Genomic DNA, 25,386 nt, shown 5'->3' on the forward strand with positions numbered 1-25,386 from the left:
ATTATACAATTAGCATAATGTCAACATGTGCTGCTCCGTTGCCAAATGCAATTTACTCCTTCAGAGATCACTGTTTCATTGCAAGAAGGTACAGAAATTCTGCACAGGGGGGTAATATCAGTTCAATAACACAAATCATGTTTTGATTAGCACTCTGTGCATTGATTTGCCTGTTATATTCTAAAAGCCTTAAGAGTCTCCTGGGACCCCTTTGGCTTAGCTCAGTGGACTATCTGCAATTTGGGGTCAAGCCATTAAAAAGGTAGAAGAAAGGGTGAGGGGGGTGAGGGGGTGAGGGGTGGACACAACCATGTGCTAATACATAATCCTTAACTGGGGGAACAAGTTTATAATGCACATATGAGTTTAGGTTTAACATACCACCTAAGAAATGATTATGATTTCCAACAACAAAAGTACAAAAAAAAAAAAAATAATAATTTTTTATTATTGTCAATAATTCTTTTCAACAATGAACTAAGTACCTTGATGATTTGAAAAAAAAAAAAAAGCAAATTGTGAACGCATTAAAAAATTACTGTTCATCATCTGTGAATGCTGAATACCCGTAACACAAAATGTTGTGCTTTTCTTCTTTTTAATAATTTGTTTATTTTGTTATGTTTAAATTTTTTCAGTCACTAATGATTTAAAAGCATTCAGAAGCACCATAAATTGAAAGAGAAAAACAAGAAACAAACCATATGGAATGTTAAAAAATGGAACATTTGGAATATTATATACAATGTGGTTAGGCAGCTTAGTGAATTAATTGCTTAGAAATTAGAAATAAATTATTATAAAATAGATTTCTGTACATTTTACAAACATACACAATATATATATATATATATATATATATATATATATATATATATATATATATATATATATATATATATATAAACTTCACAAGTGTCTCGACAGGAACAGAAAAGAAATGTGTTCTTTTCAATCCCATCCAAAGTTATGGCCAGTCATCTGGTAGAACTTCATGTTAAAAGGCCTGTAGAAGTCTCTGAGCCTCTGCACCACCTCTGGGTTTATGTTGGGATGGGTCCTGCCTTTCGTTTTGCCCAGGCAGTGGGGCTTGCTGCTGCCCTCCGCCTTCTTCAAGCACGGGAAGCCCTTGGTCTGGTTAAAGTAGAAGTGTTTGTCCGTGATGATCCTCTTGAGGCCCAGGAAGTCCTGGACCCTTCCCAGCTCTCCGGCCGGGTCGCTGATCAGCCGCTCCCCGCTCACAAAGAGGATCTGGCTCATGGGGAAGTACTGGAGCCAGTTCTCCAGGTGCTTGGCGTAGATACCGATCTGGATGGCGCTCCAGGAAGTGTCAATGAGCCCCGTAGTCCTGTTTTTGAAGGTCAGGCTCTCGAAGGTGGGAATGTCTGGCTTTTTGGATAAAGTCTGCGTGTAGTCGGAGATTGCTCTGGTGACAGGGTCCCGAACCACCACGATCAGCTTGGTATCCCGGGACATTGCACTGATCCGGGCTGGGGCCTCCCTGGTCACAAAGTAGCTGGGGGTCTTCTCCATGGTGATCTGACCCTCCAGGGTTTTGGGCATCAGGTCTCTGAGGGACAGAAGAGACGGAAGAGTTAACATAACAGTGAACAGGGGGGGTCTAATGTGTGCATTAAATTAAATAAATATGAACAATAATATAGACATGTAATGGCTCCTTATCAGCAATTGATGACCAGCTAGGATTAAAGCAATAACCTCATAATTTCTTCAAAATAACTGGTCATTAAAGTGGGCAAAATGACTTGCCTCATGTATTATAGCTGTGTGTTTTTCGGTTTTTATTAATTGTATTTTTTGGTGCTTATTTTTTAGCTATTTTCGAGTTTTATGCAAGTCATTTTTTGGGGGGGCTTTCGTTTTTGATATACTGTATGAAATTAGTGTTTTCAGTTAATTTCCAAAATGCTTGAGCGTTTTTTTTTTTTCTGTCAATTTGTAAAGTAACTCAACAGTACTTGCACACTTAAGTTGTACCTTTTTTCCTTTGCTGTCTTCCACACTGAAATCCCTATGGTCACAGGTAAATTCTTCCGGGGTTTTTGTGTGTAGGCATTTTTTTACTTTTCACCACAATTCTGTTTTAAATCCTCCGTATCTTAACTGTAATAGAGCTTTAAATCCCACTAACAAGCCTCCATTCCTGATTGTAATCTCGTTTTAAATCTCGCAAGTGGAGTCTCCAGTAGAAATGTAGGAATGTGCTGTCACTCAATAGTTGGGGCGGGTTTAAAGTATTCAGAACGAATTAATGATAGATAGACAGGAAGGCGCGACATTGCCCAGCAGCACTGGGAAATGTATTTATTATTATTTTTGTAGTAGGTTTTATTTTTTAATGGGAAAAGGGTAAAGTCAACATTGATAGATTAACCATTTCCACAGTTTTCCTGTGTTTTCCGGTGTTTATTGCCTGTCCATCGATTTCTTTTTTTTTTGGGGGGGGGGTTATCGGTTTTTATCGGTTAAAACTGAAAATCAGAAGCCCTAATTATAGCTTAAATAAAGCCCACACTTCATGTCCATTCAGACCTCATTTCCTGACTGACAACAACTTTGACTGTAATGCAAGAAACTGTCTGGCTTAGTTTATATCCATCTTGGCCTACTTTACCTATTAACCACTTAGTCCAAAGTAAAGCTGAATCTGCCTGCTGAAGATGGTAAGCTGACTCAGCTAGCTCTGTTACCAGCAAACTGCCATGGGAGAGAAAAAACACTCCCCCGTTTTATAGCAGGCTCCACTACACTGGCAGCCCAGCCCTTCCTCTTCAATACTTTTAAATCAAATTGCACTGCTTTGCGCCTTTGGGACAGCTTTTTGTCTGGGCCTGGCTAACCTGTTGACACTTCTCTGAGGCAAATGCTCACTAGTCATTGTCAAGGGCAGGACACACAAACAGCCTGAGGTACATCAAGGACTCTGTGCTGTTCAGGTTGTCATACAGTGTGCAACATACTGTTTCGCTTAAACTGATAACATTATTGCTATATATATATGGATCAGGTCCCGTTACGTGAAGTGCAATTCTAAACGTTCATCTAGCAACATACGTATTTGTCTATCAGGAGCTTAAAAAAAAAAAAAAAAGCTGTTTTGCGCTCATAAGCTGCAGAAGTATAATCATGGAAACCCCCTTTTCTCAGTGATAATGAGTTTAAAATGCCTGAGGCGGTGAATGGTAACCAATGTGTTTAATAGCAATTCATTGGCAGATGATTTGAGCTCAAAAGCTAAACGAGCTATCTGGTTATTGATGATAATATCTTGCAGATTACGATGAGTGAGAATGAGTTTGTGATGAGAGTCTGAGAGTAAAATTGAGATTGCAGGAATTTTATTAAAGAAGTGAGGATGAAAAACTGTTGACAATGATTAACCCTTTATGTATTCTGTACTGTAAAAACTCTGCTGGTACTAATACCTATCAAATTCAAAATCCCTGTTTCTTAGATAAGCTCTTGTGCTCACTTTCTGTGCTGCAGTTTATCATTTTAATTTATAACTGAGTCTTTAAAAAAAATTATCAGCAACTTGCAGCTCCAAACTAAACTGAAATCCCTTTAGAAAAGACATACTGAAGACCTGGGCTGCATACAGAAATTTCTGAATGAAAGAATCAAACAGACATACAAGTAAATGATTATGTTTAATACTAAACTCACTAAATAACAGGTAATATTGCCTGCCCTCCACGCAATAGCCACTCCACATTAACGTTTACAAGAATACTAAATGCTTTTGGAGTAGGAGGGGGTATATGGAAAGGTGAAATACTTGACTTGGGGGGGGGACACGACAATGACACTGCTTTAAAAGGAGCAATGAAAAAACATTTGTTCAGCTTCTTTATAAAGAAAAAAACAGCTTTGTCTGTTCTTGGTAATTGCTGAAGAGGAGAGGCAAATAAGGGTTCTTAAGAAGGAACGCCACTCAAGTAACTCTCACAAAACAATAGCCATTATAACACACTATGATTTATGAGTGGACCATTCAAATCACTCCGTCAGCAAAACAGCCATTCTCTCCACAGACACATGCTTTTGAACCCATTGTGAGTGGCAGGGCCCGGCTTGAAAAGGCAGCCTGGGGAAGCAGAGCTGACAGCCATTGTGGCATTCCCAGGGAGAGGACAAATTCCTTGGGAGAGTCTAGTGCACTCATGGGAAAAGTGTGCCAGCCTGAGAACAATTACAGACGCACCCTAGCAGATGTTGTATTAATAGTTACAGAATGCATGTCAACTAATTACAGCACAGTATCACTATAGTTACATATGACCCAATTGGAAACCCAATCGTTATTAGACTATCTTAGTTAGAGAGAGCAGTTCCAATCCCGAACACACAGCAGCACTATTGGATTTCTCATTCACTGCAGGTGTGTGTATGCTTATCTTCCATTAACCAAAACCACATCAGGACCACAAACAAGACAGAAGTTTAAACGGTAACTAATACGATATGTGACAGCTAATATGCAATTGATATTTTCTATTTAAATCTGACCTGGCCCCTTGCTCACCACCACATTCTTGGCTTTAAATTTAGATCTATACTGTAGTCAAGTGTCTTACAGCCCAGTGTCTAACTAACAGGTATTACCACATAACATATCCAGTATTTAATTCCTGTTTGTACTTGTTTAATCTAACTGAAGCAAAAATGCCTCACAGTCCTCCTTCAAGCATCTGCTGACTAGACTAAGAAAGTGTATTTGGAGGTGTTCCAGAATTCTAGATACAAGTTTCTTTAGGAGACATGAACTCCATCTACCCAAAAGCAAGTCTGGCATGAACTGATGTAATTTGACGTGCCAACACAGACTATCAGCAAGCAACAAGCCTCATCAAGGCACGGCTCTACAAGATGCCTTCTTAATAAATTAGCTTTCAACCCAAGTAGCTGCTCTCGCCAATTTTCTTTTCTATGACCCAGCTTCTGTTTGCTTCACTGAATCAAAAACATTTTAACTTCCAATATCTTAATCAGTGCTTAGATCAATGACAGCCTCAAGGCAAACCGCATTGCTTAGCAATAGTTCATAATGTGTTACAAAGAACTTAAAATGACTGCCTTCTTATGAAATAGTCCCGCCCGTACCGCCCACCCCTCCCCCGCCCTCCTCCCCTTACTGTCAAACTGGTTGGAACTATAACACATTGCTTATAATTGCATACAAACAGCAAGTGGTTCTTTTCATATATAAAATAATAGAAGTTCCCATTCCCAAATGTGACCTCGTTAAGTCAAGATAGTGCTGCTACAAGCAGATAATTGCTACTCCTGCCCAGCTCAGATATCCCTGATGAATACATATTTCAATTATAAATGATAACTTACAGGAGATCTAATGAAAACACCTCCTTAGCCGAGTCTGACATGGTATTTTTGCAGTGATTAGATACAGCTGGCCCGGTTTAACCTATACTGCAGCATCCTGGTGTGGGTGTTAATAGTAATGAAGAAAAGACAGAGTGTTTACAGCCTGAGCCCAAGACTCCTCAAGATCTAGAAGTGCAGCCCACAGACTGTCAAGGATTTATGGGCCGTTATCCTCTTACTGCCTGCCGTTGTGATCATGTGAATAATGGGAACTTGTCTGCTTTGTACAAACAAAAAGTTATCCTTAACTGCCCCACAGCAAACTGAACTAAAGAAATGCGTGCCGAGTTTAGCGACAAATTACTGGCTTCCTTAAACTGCGTATTATTGCAGTAGCCAGGGAGCTCTCAAAATTAGCTAATTTTTAGCTTAAGTTTTAATGTCATCTGCAGCCAGTGCTCTTGTATTAACTAAAAGTCGATTTCTTTCCCCTTATTACAAAACATTTGCAGTTTTGTCATATTTTAGCATACTAAAACTGATTTACCATGTGTTTTACTGCAGTTCTATAAGAGTTTTCCAGATTGGCCTAATCTCTGCCAGCCTAGTTGACTGGCACAATGATATACCGCAAGTGTAGTAAATCACTGCCACACTGTCCATTTTCAGCAACCAAGAGTATTTCTTTTTCTGTACTGCATCAGATTCCGGCAAAGCGCCAGATGAATAAAATTACAAAGTGTTAATAATCCAGCAGCTCCTCGGGCTTGCCATATGGTATAAATTAAACAAGGAGGAAAACTCCCATTTGCAAAATTGCTAATTCCAGGCCATGTATTTTTTTAAATGCCGCATACCTGCAGGGCTTCTGGGAGATTTTTCACCTGATTTCGCTGATGTAATCTGATTCAGTGCCATTAGTGACTTTTTGCAAGAACAAAAAAAAAAAAAAGTGTAATTAGTGGGAGCCTCAAATAGCATGCGATAGAGAGTGAAATATAGCATAGTCTTTAAAACTTGCTCTTCACGATCTAGACCTAGCAACATCTCTCAGGCCTTAAAAACTTCACTTCTTGTTTGCTTCATGCATCATGAAGGCACACTCAGATGTCACTATTTCCCAGCTATCAGCAGACTGCTTACAGTCCTAATCCCAGGTAATTAATCTCTTAGCCCCAGCTGTTTGCGGTAGGTGTTTGTAACCTGTTAGTGACACAATTTATCAGCGAAGAATCAACAAGAGGAAAGCCAAGTGTCAAGGGCTAAGCCCACCATATTCGGTCTATAGCCCCCATATCACAGTCTATGGCTCTCATTCCTTCCGAGTGATATGACAAAGCACGCTGCACCCTATTTAACAAGTGTAGGATGGGCAAGGGCTTGGGGAAGCTGCGACAGGATAAATAAAACAAAAGCTATAAATCATGTAAAAGCTGATAAGGCAGTCTGGATTCAGTGCGTGAGTTTAAATTCGCTACAAATCATGGATTTCTGGCTCCCAGACACAGACTTGTGTCCTTGCCCGTGTATTGAAGCTGGCGTTTGCCCAGACAACTAAAGCACTCCACTGTGCAGGTATTAGTGCTGGCGGCTGCATACAGTGCTGTGCAGTGGTGCAGCTCACAGGTAGTTAGACTAGCACTTTCTGTTAAAAAAGAACAGCGATGGCTGTCCTGACATCCACTCTGTGGCTTCTCAAAGCCACACTCTCAATGTTTCTACCTCGACCTCTATGTACTAAAACCCTTTACTTCTTCAGTGCTTATAAAAAGACCTGTTTCCAGCACAGGGTCAATGTACCAACGCAGATCCTAATTAATAGGTACCTGTATTAAGTGGTGATCAATGACTCCAGAAATAATTGGAGGTAAAGGGTTAATCTGTTTTTTATGTATTTATATAAATAGCGTGCTTTTTTAATTTAATCTCCTTCAAAGCACACATTTGTTGACATTAATACAATATCAGTTTCATCGCTACATCATTCAATCACTGCCCGCACTCCTGGAGATAATGCACGCCAGCGCTTTTCTATCTAGAGCTTCATCAGATCTACCTGAAGGTATGGACAGAGCCAGCCTGCAGGAATGCAAAGTTAGTACAGTATGTCAGTCACGCTACATAATATTTGCATACAGTTCACATACTAATGCAGCATTCATCTCTGTAAAGGCTAAACCATTTTTTTTTTTTTTTTTTTTTTTTAATGACTTAAATTTATCACTTTAAAATCACAGGAATCAGAATCTTTAAAACAGAAACCAGTATCTCCTGTGCTTAAAACACAAATCACACATATATGCTTCATTAGCACAATCATTATTCACAGCACCTCCTTTCTCCCAAGATGAAGTACGATTAGGAGCTGCAGGTCTGGTTTTAAATGTTGTGTTACGTCTAGGTTTGCAAGTCCTGCTCACTCTTAATCATTTAGATTGCTTTTCTAAAAGGCTGTAGATCAACAGGGATGTAGCTGCTCTGTACTTCCCTATGACAAAAAAGGGGCCCCAAGTATCATGCTGAGGTTGTAGGCTGAGCAGATACCTTGCTTTTAGTGCAAGTGGTCAGGAGATGTTGTAGTTCATGCTGTGCTAATTTCAAGCACTTTCCCCCAAACTTATTAGCATACAAAGTTCATTGGGACAATGGTTTTTCACACCTAATTATCAAGCTGGTACCGGTGGGGTTAATGCATGGCATGTTTCGAAACCTGCTGAACACGTTTACCTGCAAAATGCTTCCCTTGTTACTCTTTTACTTGACGCCACACTCTTATTTTACAGCCTCATTAGCATGTGCAATGTTTCCATAAAAACCCAAAGCAGTGTTGGGCCGGGATTCAGAAGCAAATGATTAACCGTTTAATAGAGGAAAGCCTTGTATTAAACTGGGTTGAGAATTTGTTTTGTTTTGTTTTGTAATGGCCACAATGTGTTTGTTTAGAGCCAAAGAATGGGCATTAACTGGGGATGGGAGAGGGGCCCTTTTTCTGTTGGGACAAGTGTTCCAACTTTCAAATGATCACAGACTTGAGGGGTGTGGAGGAGGAGGAGGGGGAGTGGGGTGGAAAATCTATTTCTTTTGAATTCGGTTGACACCAATGGGGAGGGGGGGGGGGAGTAAACTATAACCAAGAAGCAAGAAGCAGGAAAAGAATGAAAAAAGAAACAAGCACTCTTTAGAAGCAGCGTGAATGACCATGGACAATTATCTGTGTTTCTCTATCTGTGCAAGAGGCCTTTCTGGACACATGAGCATTTGACACAGAGTTCCTGTCGAGCTCATTTGCTTTTGTTCCAGACTCCAGCAGGAGATTCCTGGTTCCCTCAGCCATGTTTTCTCAACTGTTGTGAGCAGCATTCAACGGACGACCATGGGGGCCAGGCCACCCCAGTAGCTAGACCACTCCCCTCTCCACATGCCCCCCTTTACAATTAGCCGTTGGTAATTCATGATGAAAACCTTCCTCCCCTCCCTTCCACCCCTTCCATGCCAGCTTAGCCACAGAAAAAAAGAAACAGCAACACAGCATGTCTTCTATACTTTGAGGCCAGCGAGGGTGAATCGCAATGTGATTGGGCACAGGGACGGGGAACATGTGATCTGTTTTCTGTTGTCTATTCAGCTTGGCGGTGGGGAAGGGGCAGGTCAAACGTGGTAATGCCAGGGGAGACCAGGGAGAAATTAGTCTTAATTTGTGGATGCACTGGGTTTTTATTTAGCCAACACTGCTAAGCGGCTGCTGAGTCTTTTTTAAAGGAGAAAAGTCACCCGGCAGTCGGTCGGTCAGATGACTGCTCAGGTGGAAATGTTTTAATAGGCTAGCTGTCTTTTTTTTTTTTTAAGGGGAAGTCGGCACAGCAGTTCAGGCATCACAGCGCTATGCACTCTGCACTCCAACACCCGAAGGTGAACTTTAACTCAAGCTTTTGGAGGGGGGTGGGTTCCTTCATCATCCATAACTTTAAACAATGACAAGATCATCAGTAAGATTTTTAACTAACATAAGATGAAATGCCTTCATTAATATCTTGATTAAAGACATGAAAACGATAAATGCAAAGCAATATTCAACTGTGCATTTTCAGGTTTTCAAGTGCGGACGTTGACAGAGACATTAAACAAAATGCCTGCCTTTATCTACAGTGGAAGAAGAGCAGTTCTGGAGATGTCACAGACACATCTTTACTATACTCCATTTGGAGCAGATGCAAGCTTACAGCATGAAAGCTCGCTTTTAATAAGCTAAAACACCAAGTTGCCAAGGTCTCAGTCAAACAGTGGGCTGTCAGCTGCTCTTTCTCTTATCTCAATAAGATGGAGGCAAGGGGCTCTAGAAGATAAAATACTACAGCAGCACACAACACAGCCAACAGAGCACTGCTGCTGTACAGCATGTAATTTTGGCATTCCTGCTGCTAGTACTTAAAGGGGAAAATGCATTCCAGAGTATTTTACTGTAAACATGAGGAGACAATGATTATAGTTAGTAACGAGGTGGAGCACAGCATTAGCAATGAGTAAGCTAGCATCTTCTAACTATTAACAGGATGCAAGACACAGAGGGACATATTCATAAAACACTGTGCCAGGAAGTACAGAGGAGTCCGGCATGGCAATGCTTTATGAACACAGCACTGAGGTCATAAACAGCTTTAGATCCTGCTAGTCCTGCTCAATGTGAAAAGGCAACTATCAGGTATCTGGCTGTTGTGCAACCAGAGGCAAGTTCCTTTTCCGCAAAGCCATGTTTAAATGTGATTCATGGGTCCGAATCTCATCTACAGTGCCCAGTGGGAATAATGCTGTCTGTAATATGTATTTCACAGGCCTCCAAGGGAAGGGCATATTGATGAACAGATTAGAGGGTGGTGTCTGCCTCTGATCCTGTCATTAGCAATGCTGTATATCTAGGTGCTGCTCCCTTGCAGAGGACCTCAGCTGCATCGCAGATGGTAGCAGAATGGAGACTCTTCTTACAGAAGCTGGGGACCTAACCCTGGAGCCCCGACAGAGATCCCAAGGTACATATCTTAAGAGTTTGATGTATGAAGAGAACAGCTACTACACACTGTGCTCCCTTCAAAAGAAAAATCCTACATGAAATTGTACTTCAGCTATCACATTTGAATCCTTTTTTTTTTTTTTTATAAGAAGCCTTGCTTATAATAAGCCTTGATGCTACATTGACAAATGGTTATTATTATTATTATTATTATTATTATTATTATTATATTATTATTATTATTATTATTATTATTAATCTATTTATGTATTATGTTACTAATACATGAAAAACCTCACATATTAAAAAAATGCTTTATTGGTTAAAAAATAATAAAAATACAACACGTTTTGGCTTAGCATTGCCTTCATTAGGGTCACCTACCAATACTGCAATAATAATTCTGTAATAACGCCTTTAGAGGTCATAGGCTTGAAAGTGCACTGCACACTAGGGTGAAACAAAGAAAGACAGTCCCTAATTAACTGTGCTTGAATTGGAGAGGGTTTCCAGGGGGGGCTGAGATAACAGCACTGCCAAATTAAAAAGACATCAAGAACACATGGGTCACCCTACACCAAACCTGTGTTTAATTATACAGCCACTGATTAAACTGGCGTCGATTGAAACTCTCGGATTCAAAGCGATAGGAGAACCTGTCTGCCCTGTACCCTGCGGTTCTGCTTTATACCTTTGAGGTTCCGACAGTATTGTGAGTTTAATTAAAGGATCTGTATTTCCGTATTTATCAGTTAAAGGTATAATAAATTATACCATGATGACAGAGGTGGAGATCCATTTTTGGGTCACCTATCATTTAGAAATATCTTGCGCTGATTTGAAAGCGGCACGCCTGGTTCACGCTGCTGTGTGGGTGCAAGGAGTGGAGTAAGGGAGGGAGACCTGTTCCTAAAGAGCTGGAGCATTTCACCTCATAAAATGCAGGAGGGCTTGTTATTGTGGATTGTCATAAGAAGCTGTTGAATGGATCTGATCCCTCTTTGTGTCTTAACAATGCATGCAGCAGAGCCAGACTCTCTTTCTTTTAGTTCCAGCAGCATAAGTGAAGCTGTGTAAACCTGGAGAGGTAAGTTACGGTTCTCAGCTCAGTGGCTCAAACAGGAAGCATGGAACACATCAAAAAGTCTGCTTTTGGTTCGACTTTCAAAGCCCTTTGGTTAAAGGTTCGGTTTACATTCAGAATATCACAGACCCTGCAAGACAATTATGTCAAGCCAGTTTTAATTAGGTATTATGTTCCCATGCTTTTCTATAGATGCAAGTCCTATACTATATATAAGCCATTGTGACAAGAAAAGTGCATTCATTATTTTTAATGAGCACTAATGCAAATAGCCGTTACCATATATCAGTTACATAATGCGGCCCCACATCAATTTACGTTAGCCATCAAATATATGTTCAGTGTAGGTTGAGGCTGTAAGCTGTAGGTGTAGATTACATGCCAGGTTCATACTGGTACAGCAATCTGTAGGCACCGATAGCCTTTTAACAAAGCTCGTCGTAGCTTTGGAGCTGGGTTACCAGCCCCAGTGTTTAATAATTACACACAGTAGATAAGCAGCACTCACATCCTTGTTGCGATCCCAGGGGAGTGGGATGCAGACAGCACAGATCTCAGCAGGGAAGTTGCAGCACAGTGCTCTGAAGACATTCCCACGTTGGTTGGACCGACACAGAGGTAATGATGGCAACCCAGAATCCGGCAATTTTCTGTTTCATTTCAAGGTCTGTCAAGGGACAGACAAACGGCCAAGACCTAACTTGAAAGGGTAACCTTTGAGGCTGCATAGCCTGAGCCCGTTTCCAAAAAGGTTCTTTTGTGAAGGCGATGTGCAGCTGTGCTATAGAAAACAGCACCTATTCACAGTTTCATACAACCGTCCCCCAGCTTTGCACAATAGCAACGAGAATGAAAAACTCTCCAAGTTTGACTTTACTAATTAGAAGTATTTAGGGATGTTATAAGAAACTTTTTTTAAGCCCCTTTACAAACACCAAAATGGAAATAGTCATTTTTTGTAACATTGTTTCTTGTACTGATGGAACTAAAACATAACAGGATCTATAGACAGGCAAGAGGCCTTAGGGGTCAACTAAGCTATTATCTGCATTACCTATAGTCGAATAATGAATACTGAAAGCAGCATTTAAATATAGTCTTTTGCCACTGAGAAAAGGTTGGGGTAAGTTCTTAATAACCCAGCCAACACTGCAAACTCATGCAAGTGATGAAGTAGAAATGTCTGAATAATAAAGGTAAAGAATATGGTCAACTTTAGAAAAGACAAGCTAAGCTGTAACAACACTGGCAACTGCTCTCCCATATCAAAAATGTTTCCAGTCCTCTTTCAACAGCTTGGGCGCACAGGGAAGGACTTGAAAGTGCAGAATGGGGAGATCACTGTCTGCTTCTTATCTTTTCAGTTTTAAAAATCTAAAAATAATCAAATTACGTCAAAGCCCCTTAAGGAATAAGTTGAAGGGTGCTGTCAAAGTTCCACTGGCAAGTGTGGAAGTTTTTGCCCTGTTGCATATATTTTTATTGCAACACACACTGCAAAGAAACTGATTTTCAAGGCTATCCCAGGTTAAGTGAATGCAGCTATGTCAAGAAGGATGAACACAGCCGATAATGGGCCTTCAGGTCTCCCCCTCCCTTCACTGTCCAGCCCCCTTAGAAATGATAGAGCTTCTGCACTCCCTGGTCAAAGTTCTGAGTTTATAGTTGAGGTGAGGGAATCACAAATTAATGATACCTTTCTCTGCAGTAAAAAAAAAAAAAGAAACGTCTACGTTGCACAGTTTTGTATTTGTATATGATTCAAACAACAAATCAGATGCCTTCCCCCTGATTGCATGTTTTGTAAAGCCGACCAAGCGTCTGGATATTACAGCGTGAGCCAGAATGTAACCTATGCATTGCTGGGCTGTTAACTTTAATTCGCTGTTTGCACAGCTGTCACTCAAGTAAAGACACTGTCCGGGTTGTGTTTCAAATGCCTACATTGTGATTGACAAACTCTTTTTTTCTGAGCTTGCAAACCGGGATACAACCTCTACTAACTCTGTTTGATACGGGACGGGCGCTCAATGAGATTAAACTAACCACCCTCGCAAAGGCCAGAATAATTCCGATATGACTAACCTGTCAAATACGCGTTACTTTTTTTTTTTTTTCATGAGATTTCTTCATCAGCTGCAGAACAGGTGAGGCGGTGAAATTAAATCCATCACTAGACACGGCATCGCTTGCCTGTGATGGATCGCGAAGGTTATCGCGTGAAAGATATTAAAATGTCACTCCTCGTTGTATATCGAGCCAACCCCACTCCTGCAGCACCCACACCAACTCACACCGCCATCTGTTTGAAAATATCACTCATCTTTGCGGTTCGTCGTAATCTAGACTAGAATCCTACCAACGAATCATAAGTTATTTTAAAACTATAGCAGAGATCAACAAAACTTGTAGAGCCCTGTAGTGGCCGATTTTAGCATACTGGAAAATCTACCATGTACGCCAGCGATACACCTGTCAAAGGAATCGGAAATATTGGACGTTTTTCTATGGTCTCAATAGGGTAATACGGCTGTTATTGCAGGCCATTATATATATATATATATATATATATATATATATATATATATATATATATATATATATATATATATATATATATATATATATATATATATATATATATATATCAGTACCAGTAAAAAAAAATGCATTAGTTTTACGGTAGACAAAATAACAATGGTGTTTTATAAAACCAGGTACCAGTACCGTAATCGTTGTAATACGTGCTCGGTGTTTAAACGCGTATAGAATATGCAAGACACATTATAAAAATCTGTTTATCCCTACGTATTTAATTTCCCATTAGTAGGTATCTCTCTCTCTCTCTCTCTCTCTCTCTCTCTCTCTCTCTCTCTCTCTCTCTCTCTCTCTCTCTCTCTAAAATAAATACATCATCTGTATTTAGGTGTACTTAACTGTTAAGAACTGGCCCACCAAATCGCACTGTCTTGCAATTAACATTGTTTCTATTATCATGGTATAAGGGGGTGGGATAGAGGACCGGATTGAAATGTGATAAAACGATATTCTCATAAAAGCCTCATCCCCTTGATCAAGGCCCAAATAGCCCCGCAAATGTATAGCAGATGCACTGTGTTTATTTCGTTTGTCACCCATAAGCCGCTGAGCCAACACGCAGCACAGTCGCTCCCTGTTTTTACTAAACACCAGTAAAGTATTTACAGAAGCCAAGCCAACACACTAATGGGACCCAGAAGTGTTTCGATGCTATTGTTTTTCTGTAGTGCCTCCATTGTTATGTTAGTTACAGTTCCAATTTAAAGTCATTAACAGTCTTTAATTTACTCCTAATCTCAAGTAGGCTATTGATAAGAGCATCTCCTCTACTCGTAAAAGTATAGATTAAAGGATCTTGACACAGGTTTTAAACAAAAAAAAACAAAAAAAAAACTCCAATCGGCATTAATGATCCATTATATGCAAAGATACGCCCAACTGATTGTGATATAAAACTCGTTCAAGCAGAGCAGGGTTGCAAATAAAAACTAGGACGATTTTTTTATTATTATTATTATTATTTGGTCTAGATCAAAGCGTTAATCTACTTATTTCTACTTTATAAAAATGTACAAAATGACTAAAATATATAAAATACACATTCACTCAAATTTTAAAAAAATCCTCAAAATGTTAAACGACAAGCTTTTTGCAGGTAGTTAAAAGACCAAAAAGCATTTACTTTCGAGGATCTCTTCTCGCGAATATGACTTTTAGTTAAAGCATAAAGTCACACTGACACGAGCAAACACCTAACATGGTCTCAGGGGGCTGCTGCTCATAACAGGCTCGTGGTTACGGATGTAAAAAAAAAATTGCATGAAATAAACTTTTTTTTTTTTAAAGCGCTTCATGCTGCATGCATTGGAACACAAGTCAGTGATCGATCCAATCCCAAAACAACTTTAAACATAACCTATCAGTCGATATGACCCCACCTTCCTTGTGTACTTTATTATTTTTTTTCGTCTGACTGGACTGCCTATTGAATTAAAAACACTTTTCTTTCTGTAATAGCGGGGCACTGTGTTCTATCAACTTGGCAGGGCCGTGCTGTGGTTTACGGAGGATGTAAACTGCTGGACTGTGTCGTTTTACACATTTCACGAACATGTTTATATTAATCGCTAGTGATTCTTATATAAACCAAATGCAAAGGGTGATTATCATGTGACATGGTTTCTAGGCTTGCTGTGCTATAAGAGGTTTTTTTTTTTTTCCTTTAAAAAATATCTAACCCCCCTTTTTTTAGGTTACGTGTCTTCTATTGACATTTCAATCCCCAAAATGTTACACACAGCCCGTGAGTTGACAATATCCTTTTCATCCTTTTACACCTGCCTGTTTTTAAAGGGATCCTTGAAAACAAGATTTTTTTTTTTTGTTTATGTTTTTGTTTTGTTTTGCTTTTCTTGTAGTGCAACTCAAGCATGAAGGGAACTGAAAAGTAGGATTTTCAAACAAGTTATCCGTCATCATCACGTCTATAACTTTTAAATCCTTATTATTCTGTAACTGCTATTAATATTAATAATAATTATTATATTTGTATATTCTTATTATTATTATTATCTGTATAAAGCTCTAACATAAAATAATTAATCGCGAGATTGTATTTTAAATTATTGAAAAAAACAACGTGCTTATTAGAAAAGAGGGGGTTTATGTAATCTGAACCCCAAAAATAATCTGTTTTCTTGCTTTCAAATATATGTTTTCCCCCATTTGAATTAACAAAAGACTATTTATTAATTGATTATTTAATTGAAACAACTATTTAATGAAAAACCAAACACCCCGCAGTCCGTTAAAGGAGGCAAGAGAACGACCACTTTGAAGTTTCAAAAGTTCTTTGGAAAATATCAGTAGCCTAAACATTGTACGTCAGTCTGATTTCACTGTCTTCGCACTGCGGTCCTTATTCACTGTGCTTTTACTGATCACTGTTTAAACTTTGGGGGTTTTTTTCCCCCTACAAATCCATCAAAGCAAGCACCGGGAATGTCATGTTTTACACCGGTGTTCGCTTGATTGAAATCACAACAGAAAGGTTTATTAAGAGTTACATTTTGACATTTCCCAAAAGCGATGGGAACAACAATATTTTAACTAAGTGCCCGAATGACATAACGATACAAAACAGAGAGACAATAGATTTTTGTTTCCTGCAGCATTTAATAATAATGAATGTTGTATAATCGTGAAATCATGCAAGGTAAAATGTTCACTACAAACACATCAATAATTAATATATTGTGCGTACAGCATTACCAATGAAAAATAAAATCATAAACCCATATTGATCAATAATGGCAGATAAATTTATTTAAAACAACCATTTAAAATAATAATAATAATAATAATAATAATAATAATAATAATAATAATAATAATAATAATAATAATAATAATGGGGGTGTTTGGAGTTACAAATTATTAAGAATATAATGATTTTGAAATTATTCTATGAAGTCAAAATGTTTCACCTGCAGTAATTGTTTTTATCCAATAGAGATCACTGCTTTACGCATAACCAACCCGGCATAGGGTTAGTGCAGGTCCCGCAAACAGCAACAACAAACAAACAAACGACATGTAACAAAGTTAGTTTTTTTATAAACAAAGATTAGATTTATATATTTAATATACATCCATGCTACGTGAAATGTATGGAACATGAATATAGACAATATTGGCCCGAGGCATAGGTTGTGATCGAAAAGCGAAGTCAAAATTATAATTAAGTAACGCGTATCCAGTAATTGCCCTATCACCGTTATTCTGGTTTAAGGAGTTATTAAAATGCAACAGTGTCTTCTGTTTATGAGCTGTATTCCGCGGAATATTACAAATTAAATTAAATACAGCCAAATGGTTTATATTATGTATTTGTATATATATATATATATATATATATATATATATATATATATATATATATATATATATATATATATATATATATATATATATATATATATAGTTTAACGCTTCAAAGTTGTGTCCTATGGACTCAGTCCTATTTAATTTATACATATATAAAAACAATAATGGAATTTAACAAGATTAAAGAACAAGGAGTCGTGGATTCCTTATTCTAAATCTCACTGTATGGAAATGTAATTTTAAACCTTAAAACACCACGAAAATGACTCGTGCAAAGCCTAAAGATATATCTCATATGAAGGATTAGATGGTCGCTTTGACATCTATTGCTAAATAAACTACACATATTAACGTTGTCACAATTAGAAAATTCAGCTAATGACTTATAAATCGGCCCGTGTGGTTATTTGAAAGAGATAAGCGTTTTCATTGTATACCAAAGAAAATATGATAAACTGTAAGCTGGGAGCAAGACACTTGGAACTTGGCACGTATTTCATATATGCAGATATTAACCTATGCATTCGAGTTTTCAAGTTTAGTCCATTATATAATCATTTTAATGTTATAACTGACATCATTTTAGAATGCGTTTTCGATTTTTGGGAGTTAAGATGACAACGCATAGCCAGTTTCTGCTTTTATAATAAAACAAGAGCCATGTATCTTGTGTTTAAGAATAGCACACTGCATTCCTGTAGGATATTTCTCCATATAACTCTCTTTACTTGCTTACCTGTACCAGTCAAGACCGTTCTCATAATTCCTATCGAAGAAGTGCGGCTCGGCTCCCACGGCTCTGATGTCAGGGTGCACCCGGAGAAACTCGAGCAGAGCCCGGGTGCCTCCCTTCTTCACCCCGATGATGATCGCTTGGGGAAGCTTCTTGCTGCCCGACCCGTTGGAAAAACTCGACATGGGGCTCTGATCTGGCGACTTCTGTTCTCCCCTAATTTCATCCCAATCCTCAGTCCGGTCTATCTCGACCTCGTTATTCAGCAAGTCTCTGGCAGCGGTCCTTATTGGAGCTTCATCGTAATCAGTTTCCAAGTCCACCCAGCCTTGGGGTTTTGAGAGCAGCTTGGACATGAGGTCCACCCCGTTGTTATCTGTCCTTTTCCCGGCAGTTTGAGTCTCTTTTACCCTATAGTCCACCATCATGCTGGGCATAGTGGAACAGTAGCCCACGCAGGAATACGCCATATACACCCACAGGAAAAGCATGATGGAGAGTAAGAAAAGTTTCTTTTTCACTGGGCTGAAAGAACGTGCATAAAGATAATGACTAATCAGGCTATATTCCATAAGCCCTGTCGGTACGTACCATAATCCAACAAGACATAATGGCAGTGTTACTCATTCCACATCGTGCTTTGAAATGGCAAGAAAAAAAAAAAAAATCCTTCTGCAAATGCTGTGAAGAACTCAAAAAAAAAAAAAGAAAAGAAGGACAGATAGAATATAACACATCTAGGCAGCATCTATTAAGATGCTTGATCGGGATTCCGGTTTTCTAGCTTACTTGACATATTAAGTAAAATCACGGCGCTGCCTTGTTACAGAGCTGATGTATTTGGTGCTGCTTCAAAGCCTTTTCTTGTAACTGGAGCATCCTGCATGTCTTGCAATGTTATTACCTGCCAGCTACTGCGAGCTTCCAAGCTCCAGCAGAATGCATGATGCTTTTACGGACGCTGATGCTTTAGACTGACAGCAGAATCAGCCATTCACGGAGACGCTGTGAAATAATTAGCCATTTGTTGATACAAGGAGTCCTATGAGGAGAGCGCGGAGGCAGGATTACGCGTGGGAGCCTCACTTGGATATGTCAATTGGCTAACAGACCGTTCAACCGGATTTCTCTTTATATAAACAGATTCCGTGATCGTAATGAGTCACAGAGCTATCCTTTTGGTGGGAAACCTGTCAAGAATTTCCGACCGGTGCAAATTTCATTTTCATTACTTTCAAGCTTGGTTTGCCACATACAAACACACTGAGCACGGTCTCTCCAGGGACCGATTCCATTAAGATCTCTTATAACTAACAATGCATTATTAATGTGTGCTCCAAGTAGATTGGTAGCATGAAGTTTTTGCATCTGTGCATTTAATATATATATATATATATATATATATATATATATATATATATATATATATATATATATATATATATATAATGTTTTAAAGTTCATTTATAATAAATCACAATACAGTAATTGAAATTATGTGGTGATGTCGTTCTATCAAATACTTACCAGTGCAAACATAACTCAGCATGTTTCGTTTTATTTAGCAAAACATAGCAAAACGATTTTTATTCTTACTTGCTAAATATTTAAATGGTAAACATTTTAATTTAAAACCATGTTTGAAAACAAAAACAACGCAGAAATACAAACTTAGTTAAGGTTTTTTTTTTGTTTTGTTTTGTTTGTTTTGTTTTTTATGTGCGTTTTAAATTGGGCGTGTCTCACATATAATTAAATCTCCTTCCGCTGTCCCTATTTCAAGACAGCAAAAGTGCATCCGTGAAATTAACACGATTGCTGAATCGGTTTACGTGAGATATATCCAGCCACTAATCTGCCATTTGCTTAAAAATTAGACAGGTGTTTATTGTTCTACTTCGCGATAACTGGAGATCTCAAACGGGCCAACAGGGGACGCTTTGTCTCTCACAACATCACCTGAAAACTTACACTGTCAAGATGTACTTCTGCGCATTACATATTATATTATTATTATTATTATTATTATTATTATTATTATTATTATTATTATTATTATTATTTAATTGACAAAATCCAACAGTTCGTCGGTTGTGCTTTTTAATTAAATACTGAATAAATTATTAAAAATTAATTTAATTTAATTAATTTAATTTAATTTACTTAATGTCCCAAACGTCTTCACATTATATCGTATATATATATATAATCATGCACACACACACACACACATATATATATATATATATATATATATATATATATATATATATATATATATATATATATATATATATATATATAAGACGCGTGCTTGTATTAACACGACACTTATAATTAGAATTATCAAAGAGGAACGTGTGATCTTGAAAGATAAAACAACCCAGGCTAATCCACAAATTACAGCTTTCTCGCCCGTATTTTAATTGCTCACAGTAAATCCGCCATCGCTCCTTGAAGTATGTAGCTACATCAGAGAGCAGGGAATGAAACACAGCCGAAAATGAAGACGTGGAAATTATGAGGGAGAGCAGCCCAAAACACTAGAAGAACTTTGAAGAAGAGATTATTAAGCGGATGAAGAAGCATGCAGGGCTAAAACTCGAGAAACACTGGAGCTAAAGCAGGGTTACACTGCTAATAAAAAACAAAACAAAATTGCATATAACAAATTGAAGGTTAAATACCGTACATGTTTATATTAATATCCACATTAATATTATTAATAATAACATAACAATTTGAAAACAAAATGTCGCACGCTGTTTTTTATTATTAATTTTGTAAAAATATGTGATACAAAACTTGGCCTTATAGCTGTACATGCAAATTAATTACAATAAACCCCAGCAAAAAAAAAAAAAAAAAAAAAACATAATTAAGAAATAAATAACAGCTTTAAATAATGAAATGGCTAATTAATTCATAATGTATGTATAGTGTATTTTTTTATATTATTTATATACAGTTTGTATCACGGGAATAGTTTGTAGACGCAGGATCTTAGATAAAGAAAGTTCGGTTACAGATAAAAGGATTTAAATATTTTAAATGGTGTAGAAATGGTGCAAAACCGTGTCTCAGTAAAACTAGTTCAACAGTTGGATCATTAACAAAACCTCGTTTCAGTGGTGCATATGATCGATGCAGTTAGCTGTATAATGTAAACCTTGGCTCGATTCAGACTGTAATTAAACCCACGTACCCTGACGAATCCAACGCGTTCTTTCGCTCCCTTCCAAGGTCGATTTCGGCTTTAATAACCCATCTTCCTTTTTTATCTGATCCTTACTGTTAAACCCACTTTCACTTTTGTGCCCACGTTTTGTAAACCATTTAAAATGTATATTTTGTTTTAAATAAGTTACAAGTCAATTAACAATAAACAAATAAATAAAATAATCGTATTCAGCTAGTTTAGTTGATTTTGTCTCAATTAGACCGTAATCAATTAAATTTAATATCACACCATATTCAAGTCAATGTAATATTACACTTAACTGAAATAGTCAAAGTGGCATTGATACAAATCAATTTGAATTAATATAATTATCAAACATAATTATGATTTGTTTTCAAAAACAAAAGTGGGAAACATTAATCAAAAATAATAAAAAAAACAGCATTATTTTTTACAACGATTAAATCTGTATTATAAACCAACCCTTTTACTGTGGGAAAGTGTTTTCGTTTTAGTTTTTTAGGCTAAAAGAAGTCATTTGCTCTTGCCAAGTTTGTTTAATTAACACCTAATTAGATGCCTTACAAAGCTGAAATACATCAATCACGAGAAAATTGTACTCGTGTCAGTCAACACATTTCCAGATATATTTGACGAGTGAGAAATAGTTTTTTTGTTGTTTTTTTTTACGGACTGAAATAACCGCGAGGTAAAAAAAAAAAAAAAAAAAAAATTCAAAAAAAAATAACCCTAAATTTAATAAACATGTATTGTCTACCGCGATATAAGTTTGGCTTAACCTAAAAGAAACTTATCAAAGCGACAACAACCCCGGGGAGTTTCGACTCGTATCTCTTTATCTATGCGATATTGAGCAGGTAGAACAGTCTCATTATTATTATTATTATTATTATTATTATTATTATTATTATTATTATTATTAATAATAAAAACTTTAACAGTAATACAGCTCTACGCTTTGCCTAGTATTTAAACAATATTGGCAATGCAGACTGGCCCGCTAATATGTGTCAGATTGTAAGACGTTTTTCTCCGCGTCTAAAGTTTGAGTTTTCACTTTATTTCCTCAGAAGAATAAGTAGGAGTCGCTTTACGAGTTCTTATACTATCGTTGTTTTAGTTTGTATTTCCCACTAAAGCTTGATCTAATTGAAGTAGTTTCAGGCTATAAACATTTAACACCTTGCTGGTTCAACCCTATGCTACAGTAAGCACGGAATCGAATGCATATGAAATACGTCATCGTCCAGCTCACAGTGTGCCTGGAAATGGTATCAATAGCAAAGGATGCTCTTTCACAAGTGCATGGTTACAGTGTGTTATATTTAATGTGTTAGTGGTTCTTTGCTCATATATATAGTTTTAATATGTCGTACGTGCGGTTGGGAGTGTTGAACAGTTTTGCTGTTTTCCTGTGCCGTGTCGTTTTCCTAATGTGTGATAGGCCCACGCATGTTGCTTGTGGCAATGCTATATAAATTAGAACCTATGTGTTATAACTTATAGTGTGTCCGGTTAGCAGATGGACAAACAGCCTTTTTCTCAGTGAGAACGGTTATATTAGATTTTAATCTTGCACTCCATTTGTACAGCACATTACAGAATCAGACGTAGGAATTTGACAAACGAATGAAGACGTGTGTATTTCGGTCTGGTACAATAGCCCGTTCTTTTCAAACTTTAAACAAAGTTAATGACGGTTATTATTTTATTTATGAATGGTCTTTTTTGTGTATTTTTGTTACAGTAAATAAGTTAATATACAGAGTATTTTAAAAGTTTTTTTTAGCCCATTCTTACATAATATTTAAATTTATAAAAGTCTAAACAAAAATATGCATATTTAAATAGTAAAATATTATGTACCACGATTAATTAAAAACAAAAACAAAAACCACACACACATCGTATCATAATAAGAGCAAGCCACTTGGCAAAACCATAGACTAATGTATTCACCAAACACCGCATGACCCCCCACTTACTTAGTTAAACTTTAGTCCGGTGAATGGGCCTGGCTAATATTTAATATCCTGCTAAGAGGCTTGCTATACAGTGCCTAACAAATGAATTACAACATAAACCGAATGGTTCACATCTGTCTGCGGCCCTTCTCCTGTCCCGAGAATTAGCATGAGAATGCGGAGAGGCGACAATGCGGAGGTCCCCTCTTCTACATGGCGAGGCAAAGACAATGAATACGGGCACCAAGACCACGCTGAAAGAATCGGCCACGGTCCCAGCAGATGTGTTAACATCTCCCTGGGAGTTGTATGAATGACCTTCGCTTCTGTGCGCTGATACCCGCCACAGTCCCTTTGAACCGGAGCAGCAGAGGAAGCGCCACTGAAGGACCCCGAGATCTCTTGAGAGGAAAGATAATTTGGTTATAACTTATTGCATTTATCACGGACATTGTTTTACTTAAATTCAGAAGAAAAATCTAACCCCCAGTTCGCCCACAAGTCGGCACCCCGGCGTTAGAAAGCAGGTGCAGCCCCTTGCATGTGTTCCAGAAAATAACCTCCCATTCCACGCGGTCAGCAGAGACCTTGTAATTTTAACAAATATGCTTTCAAACCAGTTTTCAACGACAGACGATTTGGCATAATGCAATTTTTTGCTTTCTATACTCAGTTTAATGCAACGCCTCTTAGTTATAACCAGATAGGACGCTATGGCCAGGGCGTTTTTAATAAAATGAAACATGTATTTATTGATGTCTGGAGGAAAACAAAAGGCATTTAATAACAACTCGCTATTTAGGGATTGCTACAACACTAAATACATTTTAGGATAGATCAGTTTCTGTTAGGTTTGCTTATAAACAAACAAACAAACAAGCAAGCAAGCAAACAAAAACCATATAGGCTATTTATTTGAATATTCATTTAACATACAAACATACCTAATATTTTCAGGCTGTGAAAGCAACATTCACGGTAAGACATTAAGACATGGCTAATGTTAATTTACCCTCGGAGTTAACGCGGTCTGTCTGTTAATTGTGGCGATTTGTGGCTCGATTTGATGCAGTTTGAAGTTGTATTAGTTGTGCAATAAAACAGTCGCCCCCCCCCCCTTTGTGCTTCAAATGTATTACTAGCTGTTTCATAATCAAGTTGTTTAGCAGTAATAAATACATGTAACTACTATTGTATTTAGTTGTATTTTTTTGTACTAAAATTACCATTTAAAAAAAAAAAAACTATTATTGTAAAGTACCACCAGATTACAATATACAATACTCCTACATATAAAACATTATATCAACAAATATAACTCAACATATCTCATAATTTCCAACACCCTGAGCTGGCTGCTAGAATTAACCACACACACTCTAACATTATAATTGACTCGATGCATGTGTGGTTGTGCACACTTTAAGCAATGTGCCACAGCAGCATGCTGGTTGAATTGCAGTGTGCCTGTAGTAGTAGTAAGGCAATCACTGCATTGAAAAGCCTTTTCTGTGCAGTGTATCCGGCCACGGGCAAGTGTGAAAGCATGGACTTCTTGTACACTTTAGTCCTGTGTTTGCGGACATAGTCAGCATGGTTTCGGTTTTGATGTGTGCCAGGGGGGGTTGAAAATGTGTACACATGCATATTTCATATGGGGGCTGTTGACTGCGGCAGGGTTTCAAGACTTTGTACGTGCAATATTCTGGAAAGGGTTAGAAGTACGCCTTTATAACAGCGACTGATGCAGCAGCTTACACAATTGTTAAAGAAAAGGATAGGGCCTAATGGGATCATTCTTTCTAAAGCGCTTTTTTTTGTATCCTAATATAAACCAACGCTCCCTTGTTTGTACTGTATTCCAAGTCTGTAATGCACGCTCTTAACTGTACTAAACCATGGACCTGTATTTAGCCTATACACCAAAGCACAAGATAATACAGCACATTCTTCAAATGTTCATACTTAACCAAGGGCATAATGTACACTGATCCTTTATGAAGAGATTTAGCATCAGACTTGGAGATCACTCATTTGAAAGCAGTGAAATCTTTGGTTTTCCTTTTTTGTAAGTGCTGTTGGTTTTAAATGATTCAGCAGCACTTTGAATTCCCTTTAACCCTTGCG

The 25,386-nt window shown here is 37.8% G+C and overlaps 1 protein-coding gene across 1 annotated transcript; it reads right to left on the reverse strand.

The window, feature by feature from the left end:
- Positions 1-890: 890 nt before the first annotated feature.
- LOC121296027 (heparan sulfate glucosamine 3-O-sulfotransferase 3B1-like) lies at positions 891-19,008 on the reverse strand. Its single transcript, XM_041221168.1, has 2 exons — positions 18,097-19,008; positions 891-1,570 (listed from the first exon to the last, which is right to left on the reverse strand). Exons 1-2 carry the CDS (start codon positions 18,663-18,665, stop codon positions 952-954), a joined length of 1,188 nt encoding a protein of 395 aa, XP_041077102.1. The 5' UTR covers positions 18,666-19,008; the 3' UTR covers positions 891-951.
- Positions 19,009-25,386: the final 6,378 nt, after the last annotated feature.

This window comes from Polyodon spathula, chromosome 21 (genome assembly GCF_017654505.1).
Source record: "Polyodon spathula isolate WHYD16114869_AA chromosome 21, ASM1765450v1, whole genome shotgun sequence".
NCBI lineage: Eukaryota > Metazoa > Chordata > Actinopteri > Acipenseriformes > Polyodontidae > Polyodon > Polyodon spathula.

Coding starts and splice junctions, on each gene's coding strand:
- LOC121296027 (XM_041221168.1), bottom strand. CDS start 18,665: ATGGAATATAGCCTGATTAGTCATTATCTTTATGCACGTTCTTTCAGC. Junction 1,571..18,096: donor AACGGTCTTGACTGGTACAG/GTAAGCAAGTAA, acceptor TCTGTCCCTCAG/AGACCTGATGCCCAAAACCC.